We start from the raw sequence: 23,250 nt of genomic DNA, 5'->3' as shown, positions 1-23,250 counted from the left end.
TGTGGTCTGAGAAGTTGGTTGGTAGGATTTCAATCTTTCTGAATTTACTGAGGCTCTTTTTGTGGCCTAGTATGTGGTCTATTCTGGAGAATGTTTCATGTGCACTTGAGAAGAATGTGTATCCTGCTGCTTTTGGGTGTAGAGTTCTATAGATGTCTGTTACGTCAATCTGTTCTACTGTGTTGTTCAGTGCCTCTGTGTCCTTACTTATTTTCTGTCTGGTGGATCTGTCCTTTGGAGTGGGTGGTGTGTTGAAGTCTCCTAAAATGAATGCATTGCATTCTGTTTTCTCCTTTAATATCTGTTAGTATCTCTTTCACATATGTTGGTGCTCCTGTATTGGGTGCATATATATTTATAATGGTTATATCCTCTTGTTGGATTGACCCCTTTATCATTATATAATATCCTTCTTTACCTCTTGTTACTTTCTTTGTTTTGAAGTGTATTTTGTCTGATAGTAGTACTGGAACACCTGCTTTTTTCTCCCTGTTGTTTGCATGAAATATCTTTTTCCATCCCTTGACTTTTAGTCTGTGCATGTCTTTGGGTTTAAGGTGAGTTTCTTGTAAGCAGCATATAAATGGGTCTTGCTTTTTTATCCATTCTGTTACTCTGTGTCTTTTGATTGGTGCATTCAGTCCATTTACATTTAGGTTGATTATTGAAAGATATGTACTTATTGTCATTGCAGGCTTTAGATTCGTGATTACCAAAGGTTCAAGGTTAGCTTCTTTACTATCTTACTGTCTAACTTAACTCGCTTATTGAGCTATTATAAACACAGTCTGATGATTCTTTATTTCTCTCCCTTCTTATTCTTCCTCCTCCATTCTTTGTATGTTAGGTGGGTTTTTTTGTGCTCTTTTGTGTTTCCTTTTACTGCTTTTGTGGGTAGTTTTTTTTATTTTTTGCCTTTAGTTAGTATTTGATTGTTCCGCTTTCTTTGCTGTGATTTTATTTTCTCTGGTGACATCTGTTTAGCCTTTGGAGTGCTTCCATCTAGAGCCATCCCTCTAAAGTACCCTGTAGAGGTGGTTTGTGGGAGGCAAATTCCTTCAACTTTTGCTTGTCTGGGAATTGTTTAATCCCTCCTTCATATTTAAATGATGATTGTGCTGGATACAGTATCCTTGGTTCAAGGCCATTCTGTTTCATTGCATTAAATATATCATGCCATTCTCTTTTGGCCTGTAAGGTGTCTGCTGAGAAGTCTGATGATAACCTGATGGGTTTTCCTTTGTAGGTGACCTTTTTTCTCTCTCTGACTGCCTTTAATACTCTGTCCTTGTCCTTGATCTTTGCCATTTTAATTATTATGTGTCTTGGTGTTGTCCTCCTTGTGTCCCTTGTGTTTGGAGTTCTGTGTGCCTCCGTGGTCTGAGAGGCTTTTTCCTCCCCCAGTTTGGGGAAGTTTTCAGCAATTATTTCTTCAAAGACACTTTCTCTTTTTCTCTCTCCTTCTGGTACCCCTATAATGCAGATATTGTTCCATTTCTATTGTTCACATAGTTCTCTTAATATTCTTTCTTTCCTGGAGATCCTTTTATCTCTCTCTGCGTCAGCTTCTCTGCGTTCCTGTTCTCTGATTTGTATTCCATCGTTGGCCTCTTGCATCTCATCCATTCTGCTTTTAAGTCCTTCCAGAGATTGTTTTATTTCTGTATTCTCCCTCCTTAGCTCTTGCATATTTCTCTGTAAGTCTGTCAGCATGGTTATGACCTTTATTTTGAATTCTTTTTCAGGAAGATTCGTTAGGTCTATCTCCCCAGGTTCCCTCTCAGGGGAGGATGTCAGTGTGATTCTGGTCTGAAACAAATTCTTCTGCCTTTTCATGGTGATGGGCAGATGGTGCATGTGTCAGCTGGGAGAACAAAATCCCTTCCTGCTTGCTCCTCGCGTTCCTCTCCTGGGAGAATGGTGACCCCTAGCGGCTTGTGCTGGGCAGTTGTGCACAGAGTGGGTATCTGTTTCTTGCCCAGCCGCGGTGGATTCAGCTCCGCCGTTGCTGTGGGCATGGCCGGCCTCAGTCCGCTACTCTGCTATGGCGGGGCTGCGCCAGAGGGGGAACTTGCAGGAGGCTTTTTATCAACATGAGGGGCCTCAGAGCTGCACTGCCACCCAGGGGATTATGGCACCCGGAGTTCCCTGGGATTCCCACCTGCTGGGCTGAGTGTGCCGGGATGCTTCCATCCAGGTGTAAGGCCCCTGTCCCTTTAAGACTTTCAAAAGGCACTTGCTTTTCTTTTGTCCCAGGGGCACCGGCTGCCGGGACCCGCTCGCAGATTTTACTGTTCTGTTTCCCTATTATCCAACACACCACACACTGTGTGTCTGCGCTCCCAGTGTGGATGGCTAGGGCTGGGTATTTAGCAGTCCTTGGCTCCCTCTCCCTCCCTGCTCCGACTCCTCTCCTCCCGCCAGGGAGCTGGGGTAGGGGTGTTGCTTGGGAACCGCCGGGTCACCGCTTGTATCTTACCCCCTTCTCGAGGGGCTCAGTTCTCACAGATGTAGATGTAGCCTGGCTGTTGTCCTGTATCTTCTAGTCTCTCTTTTAGGAATAGTTGTATTTGTTGTATTTTAAAAACTATATATGTTTTTGGGAGGAGATTTCCGCTGTCCTACTCACTCCGCCATCTTGGCTCCTCCCCTACAGTGAACTTTTTTGATCACAAAAGTAATATATACACTGTAAAAAGTTTGGAAAGAACAACAAAGTATAAAGAAAATAAGCAAATTTCCGTCCTTCATAGATAAACACCTAACATTTTCCTTTTTTCTGTAAATGTAACTTTTAGGGTGGGTGGGACTCTTACTATATGCAGTTGTTTGTCTGCTCTCCATGCCATCACATTATTAGTGCTTTTCCATGCCATCAGTATCTGTATACTGTTTCATTTTATGATTGGCCAATAATGTAATTATTCCCCCGTGTTTGATATTTGTGTTATTTTTTGCTAGTGTAAATAGTAATGTGATGAACATCTCTGCACATATATCTTCCTGCACATCTGTTATTTCCTTAGGGTGTATTCCTGTAAGAAATACTAAATGGGTATGACTTTTTAAGACAGCACATATTGAGAATTAGAAATACCCTCAGTGACTAGTATCCACATTGTATAGAGGAATGATGTCATAGCCCTTTAGCCTGCCCTGTGTGAGAGAGCCGTATTAAACAAGGCACCTGCATGCTGTAGTAAGTTGCTGTGGTCACCTCCCTTTTCATGGTATGGCACCCTTTGTTACACAACCAGCCCCCTTTAAGGGGGAGAAAAGCCAAAGAACATGACTTTGGATAAGTGTACTGTTGGCTCTGTACCCTTTTGTACTACCTTCTAGAGTCTGCTTTACCCTGTTCCTCTTACTTAGTATTGTTTTTAGTAGGAAATGAGACAGCTTGTTAGATTGGAATCTAGGAAAATGTGTGTGTGCACACAAGGTAGTTCCCCATGACAAAGGAAGTTACCTCCTCGAGTTCTCACATCCATTCTGTTTCCCGACCTATGTATCTATTTTGAAAAGTCTGTAACTACTCAGGCTTTAAAGAATCAAAGTTACTGAGGAACAATGGTGAACACATAATACCTGTGTCCTGATGCCCTGTTGCCCTTTAACTTCATTATGTTAGTAAGAGTATGGAGGCTATTTTCTAATATTAGACAACTTAGTCCCTTACCAGTTTCTTCTGTTGTACCTGAATAGTAGAGCCAAATACACAATCCAGGCTTGTGAGGGAGCTCGAAAAGGCTGAGACTACTACATCTGGTCAAGGTAGATCCAGGCTAGTCCCAGGGAATCAGTACCCAGGGTTTGGCAAGCCAGGAGTTTTTGGCAGAGTGCTGGTGGCCAAATCCAGGGAGGTCAGAGAGAAAGAGATGGGTTGGGTCTAGACATTAGAAGTAAGAAAGCAAGTCCAGGAGAGCCACTGGGAAAAAAGAGAACTCTGAACTCTGAAACTATGCTTTACCCTGTTTTATACTTAATTATTGGGTGTGGTAGACCTTGGAACCACAGGTATGGTAGCCTGAAGGTAAAGAACTTCATGTATTCTCTGCTCTTATTGGGGGGCAGGGGCAAAGGTAATGAGCTCACTGGGAAATTTTAAGAGACTATATTTGAGTTAAAGTAATTTTACTCTAGGCCTTTGGGTTCATTTCCTTGGCTTTTTATAAGAATTATCTAAATGACATGGTTAGATTATATTAAATCAGCTTGGTACAATTGAGAGGTATTAAACTCACCTTCCCTTGAATTAACATATTCTTATATTCCCTGTTGCTGTTGTTACTTCATTTGCTTTGAGGCATTCCATTTGGCTACTTGTTCAGTTCATTTTTCTTCTGGTTCAATGGCTCAAAATCTTTAGAACCTAGTGCTATTAGAATCCTTTTAAAAAAATGCTAAACAAAAAAAGCAAAGGATTTTTAATGTGTTCTGAGACCGAGGAGTGGTCATTGAGAGAAGCAATTCTTTAGTTATGCATATACTTTTTTGGCTGTAATGAATATTTTTCTCTTTCCTAATCCTATTCTTTCTTCTTTTCCCTCAGAAGCGGAAGAAACTCTTTTGATTGATATAGCTTCAAACAGTGAGTATCTTTCTGAATGGAGCTGATGTTCATTCAACAGATACTTACTCAGATTCCTACTATATTTAAGACACCTTTTTGGCAATCTTTTATCTTACCACCTCATCCTGTACTCTCCAGTTTCTTAAGACAGCCACACAAATTAGCATCTTCTCCCAACAACATTTAGGCTAAGCATAAGAAAAAGCAGGTGGCTGGCAAGAATCTTTAAAAATTGAAAATATCATCTGCTTTTCCAACGCTGAATTTCTTTAGGCTACCAGTATTGTTGCTATCAGTTAAATCATTTCTGTGGAGTTTAAAATTGTAGGAAGGGCCATAGAATGTTTAGCACACATAAGGTTTAAGAGTGTTTTTATGTTTGTTTTTTTAACTGCTATTATGTTTTAAGCTATTTTTTTTCCCATGGCTTTTTATTTTTGCATGTTCAATCATGATGTTTTCCTTTATTTGTTGTGTTATTTTGGAAGGCTACAGAGTCCCTCTTGTACCTGGGATACCTTGCTGGTCCCAGGCATTCCTTTTGTTTCTTAAGATAATTTTGATCTTTTAGTCTCATCTCTTCAAGGCATCCTTTTATCAGGGAGAACACGGTCTTCTTAATGTTTCTGTTCTCATTTTTATCTGTGAAGCAAATTGTCACTGACTTACTGTGCAAGCTGTTCTCTATCATCTGATTGAACTGTGTAATGGGGAGGAGAGAACAAGCACTTGAATGCTACCGTGACTACCCTGTGGTTGCTATGGAAGAGAGTATGGGACCACATGAATGTAAATCAAACCCAAAGGGTTGCCTTATCTCTTGGTTGAGTCTTTCAATGAGTGGGGCATGGCCCTTAGCTTGGGGCTATGGGTTACACATAATTTTGTTTAGGCACAGTCCTTGTCCTTGCCACTGTTAATTTGTACTGAACAGTTTAGGTAGACTTTTTTACTGGTTGGGGTCATATTCTTTTCGTTGGTCATGGGTTTTGGAATCTTTAAGTGCTGATCATGAAAGGCTAAGTAAACCCAGCTGCTGGCTTCTAGTGCAAGTATCCAAGACAGCAAATAACTCAGTATTTATGTCTTATTGTGCTTAGAAAGGAGAATGCAAAAATAACACTAAAAAAGCAAAATTTGAGCAAAGGCAGTCAGTAGCAACTGACATTGTTGCTGAAATAAGATACTGACATGTCCCCTACTAGCTGTGGAAATAGGTATTTGATCTAATGCTGAAAAGTAGAACTGAGCTGTGCCTTTTCTCTTATAAACACCTAATTTATGGCAGTAGTTTTGTTTGCCTCTCCTACATAGAAATTAGCCAAGCATTGCTCTTTCCAGAGGTAAGGTGGATTGTAGAGGGGGGAAATAGTTCAGTAACCAGTTAAATAAAACCCTTTGTTATTTCTTCTCAGTCAGTAGTATTTGCACTGAAATTAGATTTTGTCTTGATCCTTGGGCTTCATACACAAATCCTTAGAGCACAGTATGTTGCAGGATGAAGACCCTGGGTTTGTTAGGCAGGCCTGATTTTATTGTAAATACTGATTTTCCCATTGCATGAATGTTGATTTTAAATGTTCTTAATTTTTTTCTAATTATAGGGGTAATCATATCTTCATTATATACAATTTGAAAAATTTAGAAAAGTTTAAAGTATCCAATTAAAATTATGCTCCTGCAATCAAGAGATCACCACTGTAGGAAATATTTTTATATATCTCCTTCCAGGCTTTTATTTGTTTTTACGTAAGTGGAATCCTCATTTTTATCTTGAATTTTTCATTTAACATTATATTGTGACTTTTTCTTTGTCATTTAAAAGTATTTAAAAATGTGATATTTAATAATATTTCACCATAGGTGTGTGCCCAATTTTGTTAAATCATTTAACTCCTTTATAAGATTAAGTCACTGTCAGGAACCTGGTATATCTTTACTTATTCAGGTCCTTCTCTCAGTAACATTTTGTAGTTTCTTCATATATATCATAAAGTATTTTATGAGGGATTTTTTTTGTTTGCTGCTATTGTCTGTGGAACCTTTTTTCACTTCTGATTGCTCATTACAAGTATATGGAGTAGCTATTGCATTTTAGATATTTATCTTTTATCTAGCCACTTCACAGAAATTTATTTTTAATGTTTTTGGCTGTTCCTTTTGTTTTTTGTTTTTGATAGACAGCCCTAGTCATATGCAAATAACTTTGTCTTCTTTCTAGTAGCTATAACTATTAGTTTTGCTTCACATCTCATTACACCAACAAGAATTTTGAGACCAATGTCAAATAATGATGATAATCCTTGCTTAGCTCCTGATTTCAGTGAGAATGACTCAAGTGCTTCATTGTTGAGGATATCTTTGTTGATTTGACAAGGATTTTTAAAGAACTGTATTAAGAAATTACATTTATTTCAAGTTTGTGTGGTTTTTAAAATCATGACTGTATGTTGAATTTTATCAAATGTCTTTACACTATTTATAGAGATGGTTATATTGTTGTTCCTTATTTGAGCTATTGATGGACTGTATTATACTAATTTCTGAATATTAAACCCTCCCTTATTTATTCATTATTCAACAAATATTTGTTGAGTGTCTTATATTTGCCAGGCACTGTTCTGTGTAATGCAGGCTCAATCACTGCTACTCCTGCTTTTTTTCTTGCTTCTGTGCTGTTTGGTACTAGTGTGACATAGATGCCTACAATCCATTAATTCAGTCTAAAAATACATGAATGTCTTTTGTAGGACAGGCACTGTGCTAGCTAGGCTCTAGGAATATATAGCAGAAAGCAGTATAGTCATGTTACTTCATGAAAATTAATGCAGGAAACAGACTTTATCACATAAGATATAGATAATTACATAATTGAAATTTTAATAAATTGCTGTCAAGGAAAAATACAAAGAGTTTTTTTTTTATTTTGGTATCATTAATCTACAATTACATGAAGAACATTATGTTTACTAGACTCCCACCATCACCAAGTCCCCCCCACAAACCCCATTATAGTCACTGTCCATCAGCATAGTAAGATGCTGTAGAATCACTACTTGTCTTCTCTATGTTGCACAGCCCTCCCCGTGCCCCCCCACATATTACACATGTTAATTGTAATGCCCCCTTTCTTTTTCCCCTGCCTAATCCCTCCCTTCCCACCCATCCTCCCCAATCCCTTTCCCTTTGGTAACTGGGTTCTGTGTTTCTGCTGCTGTCTTGTTCCTTCAGTTTTTTCTTTGTTCTTATACTCCACATATGAGTGAAATCATTTGGTACTTGTCTTTCTCTGCCTGGCTTATTTCACTGAGCATAGTACCCTCTAGCTCGATCCATGTTGTTGCAAATGGTAGGATTTGTTTTCTTCTTATGGCTGAATAATATTCCATTGTGTATATGTACCACATCGTCTTTCTCCATTCATCTACTGATGAACATTTAGGTTGCTTCCATATCTTGGCTATTGTAAATAGTGCAGCGATAAACATAGGGTGGCATCTGTCTTTTTCAAACTGGAGTGCTGCATTCTTAGGGTAAATTCCAAGAAGTGGAATTCCTGGGTCAAATGGTATTTCTATTTTGAGCATTTTGAGGAACCTTCATACTGCTTTCCACAATGTTTGAACTAATTTACATTTCCACCAGCAGTGTAGGAGGGTTCCCCTTTCTCCACAACCTCGCCAACATTTGTTGTTGTTTGTCTTTTGGATGGTAGCCATCCTTACTGGTGTGAGGTGATATCTCATTGTGGTTTTAATTGCATTTCTCTGATAACTAGCGATGTGGAGCATCTTTTCATGTGTCTGTTGGCCATCTGAATTTCTTCTTTGGAGAACTGTCTGTTCAGTTCCTCTGCCCATTTTTTAATTGGATTATTTGTTTTTTGCTTGTTGAGGTGGGTGAGCTCTTTATATATTTTGGATGTCAAGCCTTTATCGGATCTGTCATTTACAAATATATTCTCCCATACTGTAGGATGCCTTTTTCTTCTGCTGATGGTGTCCTTTGCTGTACAGAAGCTTTTTACTTTGATGTAGTCCCATTTGTTAATTTTTGCTTTTGTTTCCCTTGCCCAAGGAGATGCATTCAGGAAAAAGTTGCTCATGTTTATATTCAAGAGATTTTTGCCTATGCTTTCTTTTAAATGTTTTATGGTTTCAAAACTTACATTCAGGTCTTTGATCCATTTATATATATATATATATATATATATTTTGAGAGGGCATCTCTCATATTTATTGATCAAATGGTTGTTAACAACAATAAAATTCTGTATAGGGGACTCAATGCACAGTCATTAATCAACCCCAAGCCTAATTCTCAACAGTCTCCAATCTTCTGAAGCATAATGAACAAGTTCTTACATGGTGAACAAGTTCTTACATGGTGAACAAGTTCTTACATAGTGAATAAGTTCTTACATGGTGAACAGTGCAAGGGCAGTCATATCACAGAAACTTTTGGTTTTGCTCATGCATTATGAACTATAAACAGTTCAAATATGAATACTCATTTGATTTTTATACTTGATTTATATGTGGATACCACATTTCTCTCTTTATTATTATTATTTTTAATAAAATGCTGAAGTGATAGGTAGATACAAGATAAAGGTAGAAAACATAGTTTAGTGTTGTAAGAGAGCAAATGTAGATGATCAGGTGTGTGCCTGTAGACTATGTGTTAATCCAAGCTAGACAAGGGCAACAAAACATCCACAGATGCAGAAGATTTCTCTCAAAACAGCGGGGGTGAGGTTCTAAGCCTCCCCTCTGTTGATCCCCAATTTCTCACCTGATGGCCCCCCTGCGACTGTGCCTGTCTTAGGTTGTTCCTCCCTTGAGGAATCTTACCCATCTCTGGCTAACCAGTCATCTTCTGGGGCCATACAGGGAAATGTAAAGTTGGTAAGTGAGAGAGAAGCCTTATTGTTTGAAAAGGTTAGCTTTTTACTTCTTTGCATATTTATGCCCTGTGGCTTCTATGCCCAGCATTTGTCTTGAGGTATCTTTACCACTTGGAAGAATTATGAAACTCGGTAATTTTCGGTATGAGGCACAAATTCTACTAAAGGGTTGTGATTAGGAAGGAAGAAGAAAAGGTATAGAAGTAGCAGACGGAAGAAAACATGGGAAGATTGATTATTTCTTTGGCATATCTTATTGTAGAGTAACATAAGCATGTATAGGTTTTAACAAACTACTAATTAAATTGCGTACACACATTAACAGAATAGGAATACAGATACATAACAAAAGCAGACCTACAATTACCTGCCATCCCCAGTGAAACCAAGAAAACCAGTTATGTACCCTAGGCATTTGTGAAAACTTATCAGTGATATGATGGATATTGTCTAACTGAATTTGAATAGTTTGAGAAAAATCAGACAAATTAAAACAATACATTCCTGGGAACTGTTCACATCCCATATGTTCTTTTAACAGTAGATAGTCTATAGTCACACGATTTTGGAGCACTGCAACTTGCACTTCTCCTAATTCTTGGTTGAGTTCCGACAGTATAGATCCCAGTCAAATTTGTTGTTTTACTGTATGCACAGGCCAGCTTAGATATCTCCTTCTTCATTCCAATGGCAAGTCCAGGAACCGGTGGGATGAATGAAGCTACAACTGCAACAGCGCCAGGATCTTTGTTGAAGTTTTTTGATGATCATCTTCTGGAATGACTCTTCCAGAGGATGTTGATGTTGGAAGTTCTTCATATCGTATCTTAATTCGTTTTCTGGGTAGCCAAATTAGGCTTTGATCCTCTGTATAAACACAAACAAACCCTTTGCCCACACTTTGATATGACCTTTATACCATTGTGAAGAACCTATTGGAGATCACCACACAGGAACTGCTTTTTTTTTTTTAAGAGAAAGGAATATTATCAGAAAAATGTACTTCCGTAGCTGATCATCTGACACCCTTTAAAAGATCAAATTTAAGGATATGTAAAGCATGCATTAATCGTTGATTTGCAGTTAGTTTTATCCTATCAGGGAGTAATCCCCCTTTTCTTTCTCTCTTTTTTTTGTTATCATTAATCTACAATTACATGAAGCATATTATGTTTACTAGGCTCTCCCCTACACCAAGTCCCCTGCACAAACCCCGTTACAGTCACTGTCCATCAGCATACCAAAATGTTGTAGAATCACTACTTGTCTTCTCTGTGTTGCACAGCCCTCCCCTTTCTCCCACCCCCCACATTATGCAAGCTAATCATAATACCCCCTTTCTTCTTCCACCCCCCGTATCTCTCCCTACCCACCCATCCTCCCCAGTCCCTTTCCCTTTGGTACCTGTTAGTCCATTCTTGGGTTCTGTGATTCTGCTACTGTTTTGTTCCTTCAGTTTTTCCTCTGTTCTTATACTCCACAGGTGAGCGAAATCATTTGGTATTTGTCTTTCTCCGCTTGGCTTATTTCACTGAGCATAGTACCCTCTAGCTCGATCCATATTGTTGCAAATGGTAGCATTTGTTTTCTTCTTATGGCTGAATAATATTCCATTGTGTATATGTACCACATCTTCTTTATCCATTCATCTACTGATGGACACTTAGGTTGCTTCCATTTCTTGGCTATTGTAAATTGTGATGTGATAAACATTGGGGTGCATATGTCTTTTTCAAATTGGGCTGCTGTATTCTTAGGGTAAATTCCTAGAAGTGGAATTCCTGGGTCAAATGGTATTTCTGTTTTGAGCATTCTGAGGAACCTCCATACTGCTTTCTACAGTGGTTGAACTAATTTACATTCCCACCAGCAGTGTAGGAGGGTTCCCCTTTCTCCACATCCTCGCCAACATTTGTTGTTGTTTGTCTTTTGGATGTTGGCCATCCTAACTGGTATGAGGTGTTATCTCATTGTGGTTTTAATTTGCATTTATTTAATGATTAGCGATGTGGAGCGTCTTTTCATGTGCCTGTTGGCTATCTGAATTTCTTCTTTGGAGAATTGTCTGTTCATATCTTCCATGCATTTTTTAATCGGGTTATTTGCTTTTTGGGTGTTGAGGCCTGTGAGTTCTTTATATATTTTGGATGTCAACCCTTTGTTGGATAAGTCATTTACAAATATATTCTCCCATACTGTAGGATGCTTTTTTCTTCTGCTGACGGTGTCCTTTGCTGTACAGAAGCTTTTTACTTTGATGTAGTTCCATTTGTTAATTTTTGCTTTTGTTTCCCTTGCCCAAGGAGATGCATTCAGGAAAAAGTTGCTCATGTTTATATTCAAGAGATTTTTGCCTGTGCTTTCTTTTAAGTGTTTTATGGTTTCAAAACTTACATTCAGGTCTTTGATCCATTTTGAGTTTACTTTTGTTTATGGGGTTAGACAATAATCCGGTTTCATTCTCTTACATGTAGCTGTCCAGTTTTGCCAACACCAGATGTTGAAGAGGCTGTCATTTCCCCATTGAATATCCATGGCTCCTTTATTATATACGAATCGACCATATATGCTTGTGTTTATATCTGGGCTCTCTATTCTGTTCCATTGATCTTTGGGTCTGTTCTTTCGCCAGTACCAAATTGTTTTGATTACTGTGGCTTTGTAGTAGAGCTTGAAATTAGCCTAATCACCCCAGCTTTGTTCTTCTTTCTCAGGATTGCTTTGGCTGTTGGGGGTCTTTTGTGGTTCTATATGAATTTTAGAACTATTTGTAGAACACCATAATTTAATGTAATGCTGATGGGAAGGAGCCTATGAAAAGGAGAGGTTAAAGCTATTGGGGGGAGGCATCTAGGGAATGACTGAGTATAAGGCTCCTGAGAGTATCAGAGGGGTTGTAATTCAAAGAGAAGGTGGTTTTTGATAGGAAGGCTCCTCTTCCTTGTATCAGAAGGAAATGGAGAAGATGAATACAACTACAGGTAGGTTTCCATGTGATGGCTTCCATTTTCTCTGAAGTATGAAGTTGAAGCAATATGCTTGGAATGAGAGGGCTTAGGAGGGGGGATCCAAATTGAGGATAAATGAGAAGTTGTAAAATAGTTTTTCAGATAGTAGTGGAAGACTAGCTAACTATGGAAACTGAGATTGCTTCCTATCATAGAGGGCCCAGTTGAGATTAGCAGTCAACTTATAATGATAGGTCTGTATGCATTGTGTGTGTTCACTTTCCTCTGGTGTGCGTGTATACTTGCTCCCTCTGGTTGCTCCGATTTATAAGTACAGAGAAGGCAGTTAGTCGGATTTCACAGGGTTGGAAGTTAGCCAGGCAGATGCTATGGAAGAACAGAGTGGGAAGGCAATTCTTGGCTTTTGCAACAGAGTATAATGATGGCATCGGTTTGACAAAAAGGGGAGTGAAAGCAGGTGAGAGCAGATGGATGCTGAGAAAGTGGATGGCTCAATGTGCTGGAGGTTCCCATATAAGCAAGTAAGTTGAAAGGAGTAACAGGTCAAAGTGGGGTATTCAAATTAGAGATTTATGAGGTGATAGAAATGCTCAGGCTATAACTGAGGGAGTCTCAAGAGGGACTGCGGGGGACAGTGGCTCAGATGGAAGGGGCAAGGTTGTTGGATGAAGTTGAAGTTGTCGAGTGGGTTTTCTGTGCTAATTTTGCAGGGACCCAAAGTTAAGGTAGGAGTTTGAATGGAGAGGGTGTTGTGAGTCAGGTATTGAATGCTGTATTCAGAAGTTTCTGGAAGGATGATTCATGATCTCATGGGTGAAGGAAGGGAAGAAGCAGCCCAGTAGGTGAACCTCAAAGAAGAAAAGGTTTGTCCTGAGAGAGGAGGATAGGGAATGATCTGGAAATGGCATTAGGACAGATAAGGACACCAGTCTTAAATTAGAAAGGGTGTTAGAGACTATAAACAGCCTCCACTCAGAGGGCTGCAGGGGAAGTGCTACTCTCAGGGACCAGCCAATCTGCAGGTGACTCTGATTTTCAATCTGGATGCACATTAGAATCACTTGGGGAGTCTTTTGAAAACTACCAGTACCTGGGCTTTACCCCCAGACATTCTGTTTTATTGGCCTTGGGTATGGCCCAAGTGTCAATACTTTTTAAGTGTCCCTGGAAATTATAATGCACCCCTAGAAAACTACTGAGAGATGCAGAGAATGTTCAGAGGAAAAATTGAGGCTTTAGGAGAGTTTGCTGATCACAAAGAGGCCAGAGGATTTGAGGTGGGAGAAAAGTAGAAGGTTCGGTCATGGGATCATTTGTCCTTTCCCACACAACATGGTAAGAGAGCATCTAACGTTACTTTGTAAGCACTTTCTGGAGTTTTTCTGCCCATTAAATGGGTTGGTTTCTTATATTTGCTAAAATATATTTTTGAAGGATTGTGGGAGAGAGGATATGTATTCTTGTTTTAAGTTTGTATCAGATAGAAACTGGTCCTTTTTATTTTTTTTCTACTTTTAATATAAATTATCTGAGAAAGGAAAGACTTGATTATGTCTTCTATCTTCAAGGCTGTTCTTAATTGACAGCCTTTATTCATGCCCCCACTTTTGCTCCTTACAGTGGCACCCCCATTAATTTTCTTATCTCTGGTTCATTAGGTTGCCTTCTTTTTCATTTTTTTCTTTATTTTTATCTCTTTTCTTTTTCTGATAACTTCATCTATGAAGATAGAAACTTAAGGAAATACAAAGGAAGAAAAAGAGATTTAAAGGTCCAGAAGTGGATTTCCACCATAAGAAACTAGGATTTCCATTTCCTTTTCTCATCTTTTTGTTATTTACAAGTGTGAAAGACTCCAGTTCGACAGTCATTTATTAAATGCCTTCTGTCTAAGAAGTCTGACCTCATTGTCACCAGTAAAGTAAGCGACCATTCCAGTTTGCCTGGTACTTCCCCGATCTTAACTTTGAAAGTCCTGAAAGTTTTGAGAGCACTGAGAAGCCCCTCAGTCCCAGACAAGGCCGGGAGACCATCATATGTGTTGTGTTGAATAACCTGTATGTGCAGTTGAATAACCTATAAGCTCTCAAGGAGCTTATAGTTTCCATGGGCATGAGGAAGCACTATATGTAGTACATCAGTTAAAATAAGCATATAAACAAGTTCATAAGTTTCCTGGATCACCATATCCAGACAATTGATACAGATGAAACTGAAAGGCATCAGAAAAAGGGAGACAGTATGTTATATACATAGGAGACTAAAGTCCTAGATAAGCTGCTAATCATGTTGTTTTCCAATTGACAGTACTGAAACAAGACCACTCCTGGACATAGGTCATTATATTGCCTTTGTAAGTTTACTCAAGGCATACTTTTTTCACATGAGGTAATGAGGTATAGATGCTTCTTTGCAGAATAATTCAAACCAATCCCACTATTCTTTTCTTTTTTAATTAATTTGTAAATGCAATTGCAAAGGTAGACTCTGTACCTAGGAACAAACCTTCCTATTTCCTTTAATCTGTCATGCTTCAGATACTCTTAATATATGATCTGGATTTGAAATAGTAGGAATTTCCATCTGGGGGATAGGAGGGAGGGTGTTTGGGGAATTGATCTTCTACAAGAATTTGGAGGTCCCTGAATTGACACCTGAGAGATTTAGCAGAACGTAGGAAACTATTTTAGTTGTGTATCACATCATTATATTGGGTGGCTCATTGACACAGTTCATCCACCTGGGAAATCTATTCCTTCTCTGCGTTCCCCCTACCACTATCACCACACTGAATCCCGATCCTGTAGAAATGCTTCCTATGTTAGAGGTCCACACCTTCTATTAAACTGACAAGTTGATAATATGACTCCAAGAGAACATTGTGTTCTGTAGATGTATGTGTATGGGTTTTAATTCTTTTTAGGTGGCTGCAAAATTCAGGTTCAGGGGGACTGGACCAGAGAGCGCCGCTTTGAAATCCCTGATGAAGAACACTGTTTGAAGTTCCTCTCAGAGGTCCTTGCTGCTCAGGAAGGTAACTCAAGACTCAGCAGTTTTCTTTTTACTATTTGAATGGAAGTGAAACTCTGACATGCTAATACAGAGGCAAGCAGCCATTAGCAAAGTACCTCATCCCTTGAGTCTGGATAGCTGATTTTTTTCTTCAGGAATGAACCTAGAAGTAGATTAGGGAATAAGTCTATTTAGCTTTAAGGACACTGAACCCTTTTCCAGAATCTTCATTGTCATGTCATGGACAGCTTACTGCAGACTGTAGTCTTCCATCTGCCCCCAGATGATTCCAGAGCTGCCCTCATTTTCTCAGTTTCTTCCTTTACATTGAAGAATGCTGCTGGCATTTGAAGAGCACTGAGTGAATGGCATTTCGTTATCATAAATCCCACTCAATGAAGGGCTCCCCAGTTTCTGACAGTGACTCTTCTCTCTCCAGCTCAGTCACAACCTCCTGTTCCAGAGCAAAAGGAGTCGTCCAGTTGGTACCAGAAATTAGAGACTAAGGACAAACCTTCAGTTTTTTCAGGTACTGAAAAAAGATTCTTTCTCCCCTAGTTGCTATGATCATTGCAGTCAATAGATTTTATCTGGACAGATAAGATAATGTGGGATTAATGTCATTATCAGACACCTTCTCTTATAGAGTGATTTTATTGAGTCCATGCCCACTCATTAATGTCCACTCCTAATCTTTTCTGTGGCATGTTAGCTCTTCAGGAGCTGCTTAGCAGTATGGTAAAAAGTGTAGGCTTCAGGGCCACTGCTTGGGACTGAACCCCAGGTCTGCAATGTTAGCTCTTAAGGAGCCGCTTAGCAGTATGGTAAAAAGTGCAGGCTTCAGGGCCACACTGCTTGGGATTGAACCCCAGGTCTGCAACTTACTAGCTATATGACCTTGGTCAAGTTACTCAACAATTCTGAGCTTCCATTTCTTTTTCTGTAACATGGGAAGATTTTAGTAGTAGCGAGTAGTGACCTTATGAAGTCTTTGTGACAATTAAGAGAGATAATGATAGAATCCCTTGCTATAAACCAGGCATTGTGCTAAGTCTTCAATAAATGTTAGCTATTATTATTCAGGTTCCAAATTAATGTAATTTATTATTGTTGTAGTTAATATGTCAGGCGATTCAAAGACAGACATGCTTTTCCCCCCAATCTTAAGTTATCACTATCCTTATGATACCTTTCTGTTTGGCAACACCATTGAGCAAAGCCCTATGTATCCTGGATAAATTGGATCTGATCTTTCTCCCCCTTTGACTCTGGGTTCTATGTCCTTCAGGGCCTCTTGGATTTGAGGATAATTTTTCATCTATGAATTTGGACAAGAAAATAAATTCACAAAATCAGCCTATGGGGAGTCATCGGGAACCCCCACCCCCACCCCCTTCAGTGAATAGAATGTAAGTCCTATGTCAAAACATATTTCCCATGTAGAAGACTTTTCTATTTTAGGCAGTTTCTGTTTTGAATTTCTCATTATTTGCCAGGCCTCCACGTGACAAAGAAGCTTCTAACAAGGAACAGCCCAAAGTGACCAACACAATGCGAAAGCTCTTTGTACCAAATACCCAGTCTGGGCAGCGGGAGGGTCTCATCAAACATATCCTGGCAAAACGAGAGAAAGAATATGTCAACATTCAGACTTTCAGGTTAGTCTCTCTTCTGCTTACTGAGGTGTAGCAGAAAATGGCCTTTCAATATTTAAGGTATTAGTTTAATTAGCTTAAGTAAAAATCAAAGCATAATAAAAAAGAATGGTCAGCTGATTTAAGCCTCCGGCTCTATGCTGGTCAATAACATGTGTATCCAAAGTAATGCAAATGCTACAATTTACCTAGGATTTTCTAACTACTAATGATACCACAGCTACTAATGGTTCTATCCACTTGGAGAACCAAATCAAACTCACACGTACTAGAGAATTCTCCCCTCGTACATTCCATAAGCAAGTATGTTTATCTGGCTGAATTTTTTCCCACCAATATTGGAAAATTGAAGTCTACCGTTACCACTAGATCTTAATGTAACTTACTTTTAAGTTAACTAAAGAAAGTTGTACCCAAATCCTCTTGATTGGGAGGTCTGTCTTGGATTCTTTCCTCTGTATTATAGTTTTCATATCACCTTTACTTGTTGATGTCTTCTTTTCTGGACCCAATATGTGTGGCATGTGGTGTGGTATGATTATGGCGTGTATCCTAATGTGCAAAGCAGCAGCACTTTTCTTTGTTATGTACTCTTACAGTCCAAGATTCCAGTCCCATCTGTCCCATTATGCCTCATTTATTCTAATTCAATCACAACTATATCCCTATATAAAACCTCCATTTCATTCTATTCTCCATGATGCATATTTTTTGTATGTAAACAGTTAAGGCAGACATGAATTTTCCCTTCTGCTTTCTCCTTTAATGCTTTAACAGAAGTTCCTACACAGATGTCCTTGTAATCCTTCGGGAAGTGAGTTTTGGATTCAACAACAGCTCCTTATGGAACAGTTATCCTTATTACATGTACTTACAGCCTGAAGATAACCTCTTTACCATTCAAAAGCCCTCTCTTCAAGTATGAGCTTGGATGGAGTTTAATTGAAAGGAAATGTGGTAGAGCAATTAACTTTGTGTTATTTAAATAAAGACTTTGTTCTTTTCTGTAGTTCACCTAATGTAAAATTTAGAATAAGCCCACAGCCTTTGTGTTCTACATGCAAGAGGTTTTTCTTATGTGTGTAGCAAAATATTTTGAGAAATTATGTTGGCTTACTGTGAACACAGCGTTGTAGAGAAATGATGAGAGAACTTCCACTGGTGTTCATACTTGACCTTTGTTTACAAATTATTTTTTTGTATTATGTATTAGATTTTTTGTTGGAACTTGGAACGTGAATGGCCAGTCTCCAGATAGTGGGTTAGAACCTTGGCTGAACTGTGATTCAAATCCTCCTGATATCTACTGCATTGGGTAAAGAATACATCTGGAATTTCCTTCCTTTTGGCTGTATGTTTGGTGTTAGTTTACATGACATTTTGCACTCCTTTTAAAAAAAACTGTTTGGTAAAAACCCACTGTAGATTACATATGAGTGTTACCTTGCAGGTCAGATCTGTGAGATCAAAAGGGAACAGTATGTAAAAATGGTGTAAGGGAGCATCTAGTCCTCTTGAAACCCATAGAAAACTATATTCTTTATAGAAACTGAGACTTGAGGTCAGTTCTAACAGTGACTATACTTAGGGTATATAAGCAAAGCTCTACTGTTATCCCTTGTAGAAGTTTTTTGGGTTTATATTTTGCACAGTTTGTGCATATTCTTATGGGGAATCTTTTGAAAAGAAAGCTACTTGTCCTTACTGATACTGGTCAGCAGAGCAGTTCTATAAAAAAAAAGGAATTCTCCCCCATTCCATTTTTTCACCTAATGTCTCAGAAAATGGACAGGAGGCAATCAGAGATAATTATGGGATATTTATAGATATCATATCCTCTTGTTCTCTCAGATTCCAAGAGCTGGACTTGAGCACAGAAGCATTTTTCTACTTTGAATCTGTGAAGGAACAAGAGTGGTCTGTGGCTGTGGAGAAGAGTTTGCATGCCAAAGCCAAGTATAAGAAAGTAAGCCATATTTAATTATTTTTTTTAGTATACAACTGAATAAAACTCACTAGAAGTTACTCTGTTATCTATAACTTGTTCCAAAAGAATGGTTTAATTGAATTCTTCCTTACTTATAATACTGGAATAAGGCAAATTAATCCTTTATACCTATTTCCTAGAAAACAAATTTCCCTGAGCTTTCTGATTAGGTACCTTTTAGGAGAAAGAATTTTATTGTTCTCATAATAATAATTAACTCAAAATAATTACATATGTAAGGTAACTGATTTGTGCAGTAAGAGTTTAAGATTGAAATTGCTACTGACATGGTCACAACTAGTTTTACAGAAAAGCGGTTTGAAGCATGTGGATGCATAGGGTATGCTTTAGAATCAGAGCAAGAATAGAAGTGTTGTAGAATTTAAATGAGTTCTAAACTTGGTTGTAAGTCAAGAAGAGGGTTGACTTGAGTAAGGTAGGCCAGTTTGTTGGTCTTTAGAAGACGCATGGTAGAGGCTAACAGAAGAGTTATTTTAATTAAGGGCTATCATTCTAAGCCCTTTAAAAGGAGTCATCTAATTTTTGTCTACATTTTCTAACAGCTGATACAGGTAATAAAACTCCTGGAGGTATTATTCCTCTCATATATGTCCCTGAATAATACATTTCAGAAACATTTCTAGCTCTAGTTCATAGACTTAAAATAACCAAAGTAAAAAGATTGCTATTTTATACATTTTAATTTCTTAGCAAATTAGAAATCAGAAACTAGGAGAGGCGAAAAAAAAAACAAGCTGGGACAGAAGGTTTATCTTTTATTATTTGAATTTTTCATGCTGCCTCCTCCTGATAGGCTAAAAAGTGAACAAAATAATGGATCTAGAACTGAGTATGTCCATTGTCCCTGAAGACTTTGAACTCCTACTGGTCAGAACCAGATTAGAGCTTCCCCAGAGAAATTTGGTTTCCTCTTTATGGGGTCCACTGGGAAATGTGAAGATTTGGATTCAAATTTAGGTATCATATGTCTTTTTGGTGGAAAATTAGTTGTGGGAAGTTAGTTGTGTGGCAAAGAGTACTATTAACGTGAGCCTTTTCTAACTCCTTGGAACTCATAGGTTCAGCTGGTCCGCCTTGTTGGGATGATGCTCCTGATATTTGCCAGAAAGGATCAGAGGCAATATATCCGTGATATTGCCATAGAAACAGTTGGAACTGGCATCATGGGGAAAATGGTAAGTTGCTTTGGAAATCAGCATGATGATTATTTATGTCTGTGTGAAGTTCAATTGCTAGTTGTATCTTTACACTAACTGTAAATAATCATTCTTGCTAACAGGGAAACAAAGGTGGGGTAGCTGTGAGATTTGTATTTCACAACACTACCTTTTGCATTGTTAACTCCCACCTGGCTGCCCATGTGGAGGACTTTGAGAGAAGGAATCAAGATTATAAGGACATCTGTGCACGAATGAGTTTTGTGGTCCCAAATCAGACCCTCCCGCAGCTGAACATCATGAAACATGAGTGAGTGGTTAAGTCTCCTTTAGCCTTTGAATAGTGAGACTGAGAAGAACTTAAACGTGGTAAGAAACTATAGAACAGTGAAGAGTGATGGATTACCATGTAGGGGCTGGAATCACAAAGAATAGTTTTTGAGGAATACAGATTCATTGTGGGAGAGAAATTAGATTTGCTATCAGAGGAAAGGTTAGTTGTATTAGTGGGCATGTAAGAGTAATGCTGGAAGGGTCTGTCAGTTGCAGTTTTTATTTTTTATTTTTTTATCAAATAGAAATGTTCCCTGTAAATGTAATAAAAGATAAAGTTAAAACTAAAAATTCCTCCTTATCCTCTGTTCTCCCTAGTCAGCCCCTCCCTCCAAAGGAAACCATCATTAACAGTTAGTTCAGTGTGTATCCTTCTAGAACTGTGCTGTCCAGTGTGGCAGCCAGTAGCCATAGGTGGCTATTGACATTTGGAAGTAGCTAGTCCAACTTGAGATGTGCTGTAGGCATAAACCATACACTGGATTTCAGAGACTTAGGGAAAAAATGTAAGATATCTCAGTTTTTTAATATGTTGATTATATGTTGAAATGATAATACTTTGGATATATTGAGTTAAATGAAATTTAGTGTTAAAGTTATTTTCATTGTTTTTTACTTTTTAAATGCAGCTACTAGAAAATTTAAAATTCCATCTGTGACATGCATTGTTTCTTGTGAATAGTGCTATTCAAGACTTTACATACATACAAACACACACTCATTATATAGGGCTATATTATCCTATTTATTGTGGATCTCTTTCCAAGCCAATGTATATACATTCACATACATTATTCTTTTTAGTAGTTGTGAATCATTAAGAATGGGGTAGTAGGGATTAAAATACACCAATGGATCAATAGGATAGATAATAGAAAAGTTAGTGAAGAATGGACTTAATAAAAATAGAAGCAGAAGTCAGTTGAGGGATGGATTGGGTGGTAGAAAATGATCAGTTGTTAAGAAATTAATACTGGTAATTGAAATTCTTAGAAGGATGTGATTCGGAATAAATGGCTTGAGATTGGAATTAGTAGGAAAACAAAAGATAATTTAGGGGTGTTAGAATCAGTAGACAGTAGGGTAATTGAGGAAAGAGGAGGAAAGGGTAGCAATATTGTCCTGTTTCCATATTGTGTCAACAATTAGGATCATAGGGAATTCTGCTCCATGGTATAGTAAAGTCAAGGCCTTGTTATCAGTGGTCATAAAGTTGCCCTGAAATTCCTTAAATTTATTCCCCTAGGATTCCAGAAATTTCATGTTGCATTTAAGACTGACAAAGAGACCCATTTGGGACTTGAGATAGCTCACAGGCAAATCCGTTTTGGCGTGGTAATTTCAGGGCCTTCTGTGTGAGGCTTTCAGCACATCTAGGGGCCTGTTGCTGTGATGGGAGCCTGAGGACCCCCTGGCATACTAGTCTCCTTCCTGCCTGGGACATGGACTGCAGGCCTGGGGCAGAGGTAGACAGATTGGCTACAGCAGAGAGCTGTGGACCTACTTTTGCTAGCGGACCCTGCCCTGGGAGAGTTGTCATTCAGACCACACAGACCTCTATAGAGAGCCTGCAGAACATCAGGGGTCAGAGAGGCAGAAAACATTCAGACTCTTCCCCTAGAGACCTGGCAAGCAGCCAGGCAAAATTTGGAAGCTAGTGCAGCAAATAAACCACGTGCTTCTCTCAGGCAGTTAACTCCTTGGCTTCTGAATCCCATACATACACTGTGTTTCTTCTTTGTTATTCATGCATAGAATGCCTAACATCCCGCCTGTTCTGTAATCCTTAGTCCCTCTCAGGTGTTGGTAGTTCTTGCCCCCAAAAGCTAGTTACAGCTTAAACCCCTTGTCAGATAGTAATAAATGGATCCTTATCAATAATCTACCTATTTTTCTTCTCTCTGTTCTTCTCTGATGGATTTTTTTTTTTGAGAGGGCATCTCTCATATTTATTGATCATATGGTTGTTAACAACAATAAAATTCTGTATAGGGGACTCAATGCATAATCATTAATCAACCCCAAGCCTAATTCTCGACAGTCTCCAATCTTCTGAAGCATAACGAACAAGTTTTTACATGGTGAACAAGTTCTTACATAGTGAATAAGTTCTTACATGGTGAACAGTGCAAGGGCAGTCATCACAGAAACTTTCGGTTTTGATCACGCACTCTGATGGATTTTTATGGTAATTTTGCTACTTATATCCATATATTTCTTGATCCTCAGTGTTGTCATCTGGTTGGGAGATTTGAACTATAGACTTTGCATGCCTGATGCCAGTGAAGTGAAGACTCTTATTAACAAGAATGACCTTCAGAGACTCTTGAAATTTGACCAGGTAAGTAAGTACATTTTCATTTTATAGGTACTTTCCTAGCTGATCGAATTGTTAGGTTTATGAGATAGATTTGTGGGTGGTGTGTCTTATTCTAGGAATAGGTCTCATTATCTTGAGAAAACAGTGTGCCTGGTGATACAGTGAATACACACTTCGTAGTGCTTTTAAAAAATTTTTTTATGAAGATGGTATTTTATTTGGTTTGAAAGAGCAAGAAAATAGCCACTTCAATAAAGTTTTAGGCTGTGATGGAGGAACACTATTTCATTTAAAATAAGCATTTTAGTGGAGAATAT

At 38.5% G+C, this 23,250-nt stretch overlaps 1 protein-coding gene across 3 annotated transcripts in view; it reads left to right on the top strand.

The window, feature by feature from the left end:
- The window catches only part of OCRL (OCRL inositol polyphosphate-5-phosphatase), a 67,712-nt gene that overhangs the window by 10,175 nt on the left and 34,287 nt on the right, over positions 1-23,250 (top strand). For 2 of the 3 annotated variants that reach the window (XM_057495241.1, XM_057495240.1), the window contains exons 4-13: positions 4,553-4,591; positions 15,372-15,482; positions 15,900-15,989; positions 16,749-16,869; positions 16,957-17,118; positions 18,329-18,430; positions 18,967-19,081; positions 20,182-20,298; positions 20,403-20,590; positions 22,843-22,954. In XM_057495241.1, the coding sequence (XP_057351224.1) occupies positions 4,553-4,591; positions 15,372-15,482; positions 15,900-15,989; positions 16,749-16,869; positions 16,957-17,118; positions 18,329-18,430; positions 18,967-19,081; positions 20,182-20,298; positions 20,403-20,590; positions 22,843-22,954 (1,157 nt within the window). Of the gene's footprint in view, positions 1-4,552; positions 4,592-6,177; positions 6,323-15,371; positions 15,483-15,899; positions 15,990-16,748; positions 16,870-16,956; positions 17,119-18,328; positions 18,431-18,966; positions 19,082-20,181; positions 20,299-20,402; positions 20,591-22,842; positions 22,955-23,250 lie in introns of those variants that run through there. The other variant, XM_057495242.1, reaches the window with a different exon arrangement.

Source organism: Manis pentadactyla, chromosome X (assembly GCF_030020395.1).
Source record: "Manis pentadactyla isolate mManPen7 chromosome X, mManPen7.hap1, whole genome shotgun sequence".
Classification (NCBI taxonomy): domain Eukaryota; kingdom Metazoa; phylum Chordata; class Mammalia; order Pholidota; family Manidae; genus Manis; species Manis pentadactyla.
This window is presented reverse-complemented; position numbering and strand designations above follow the sequence as displayed.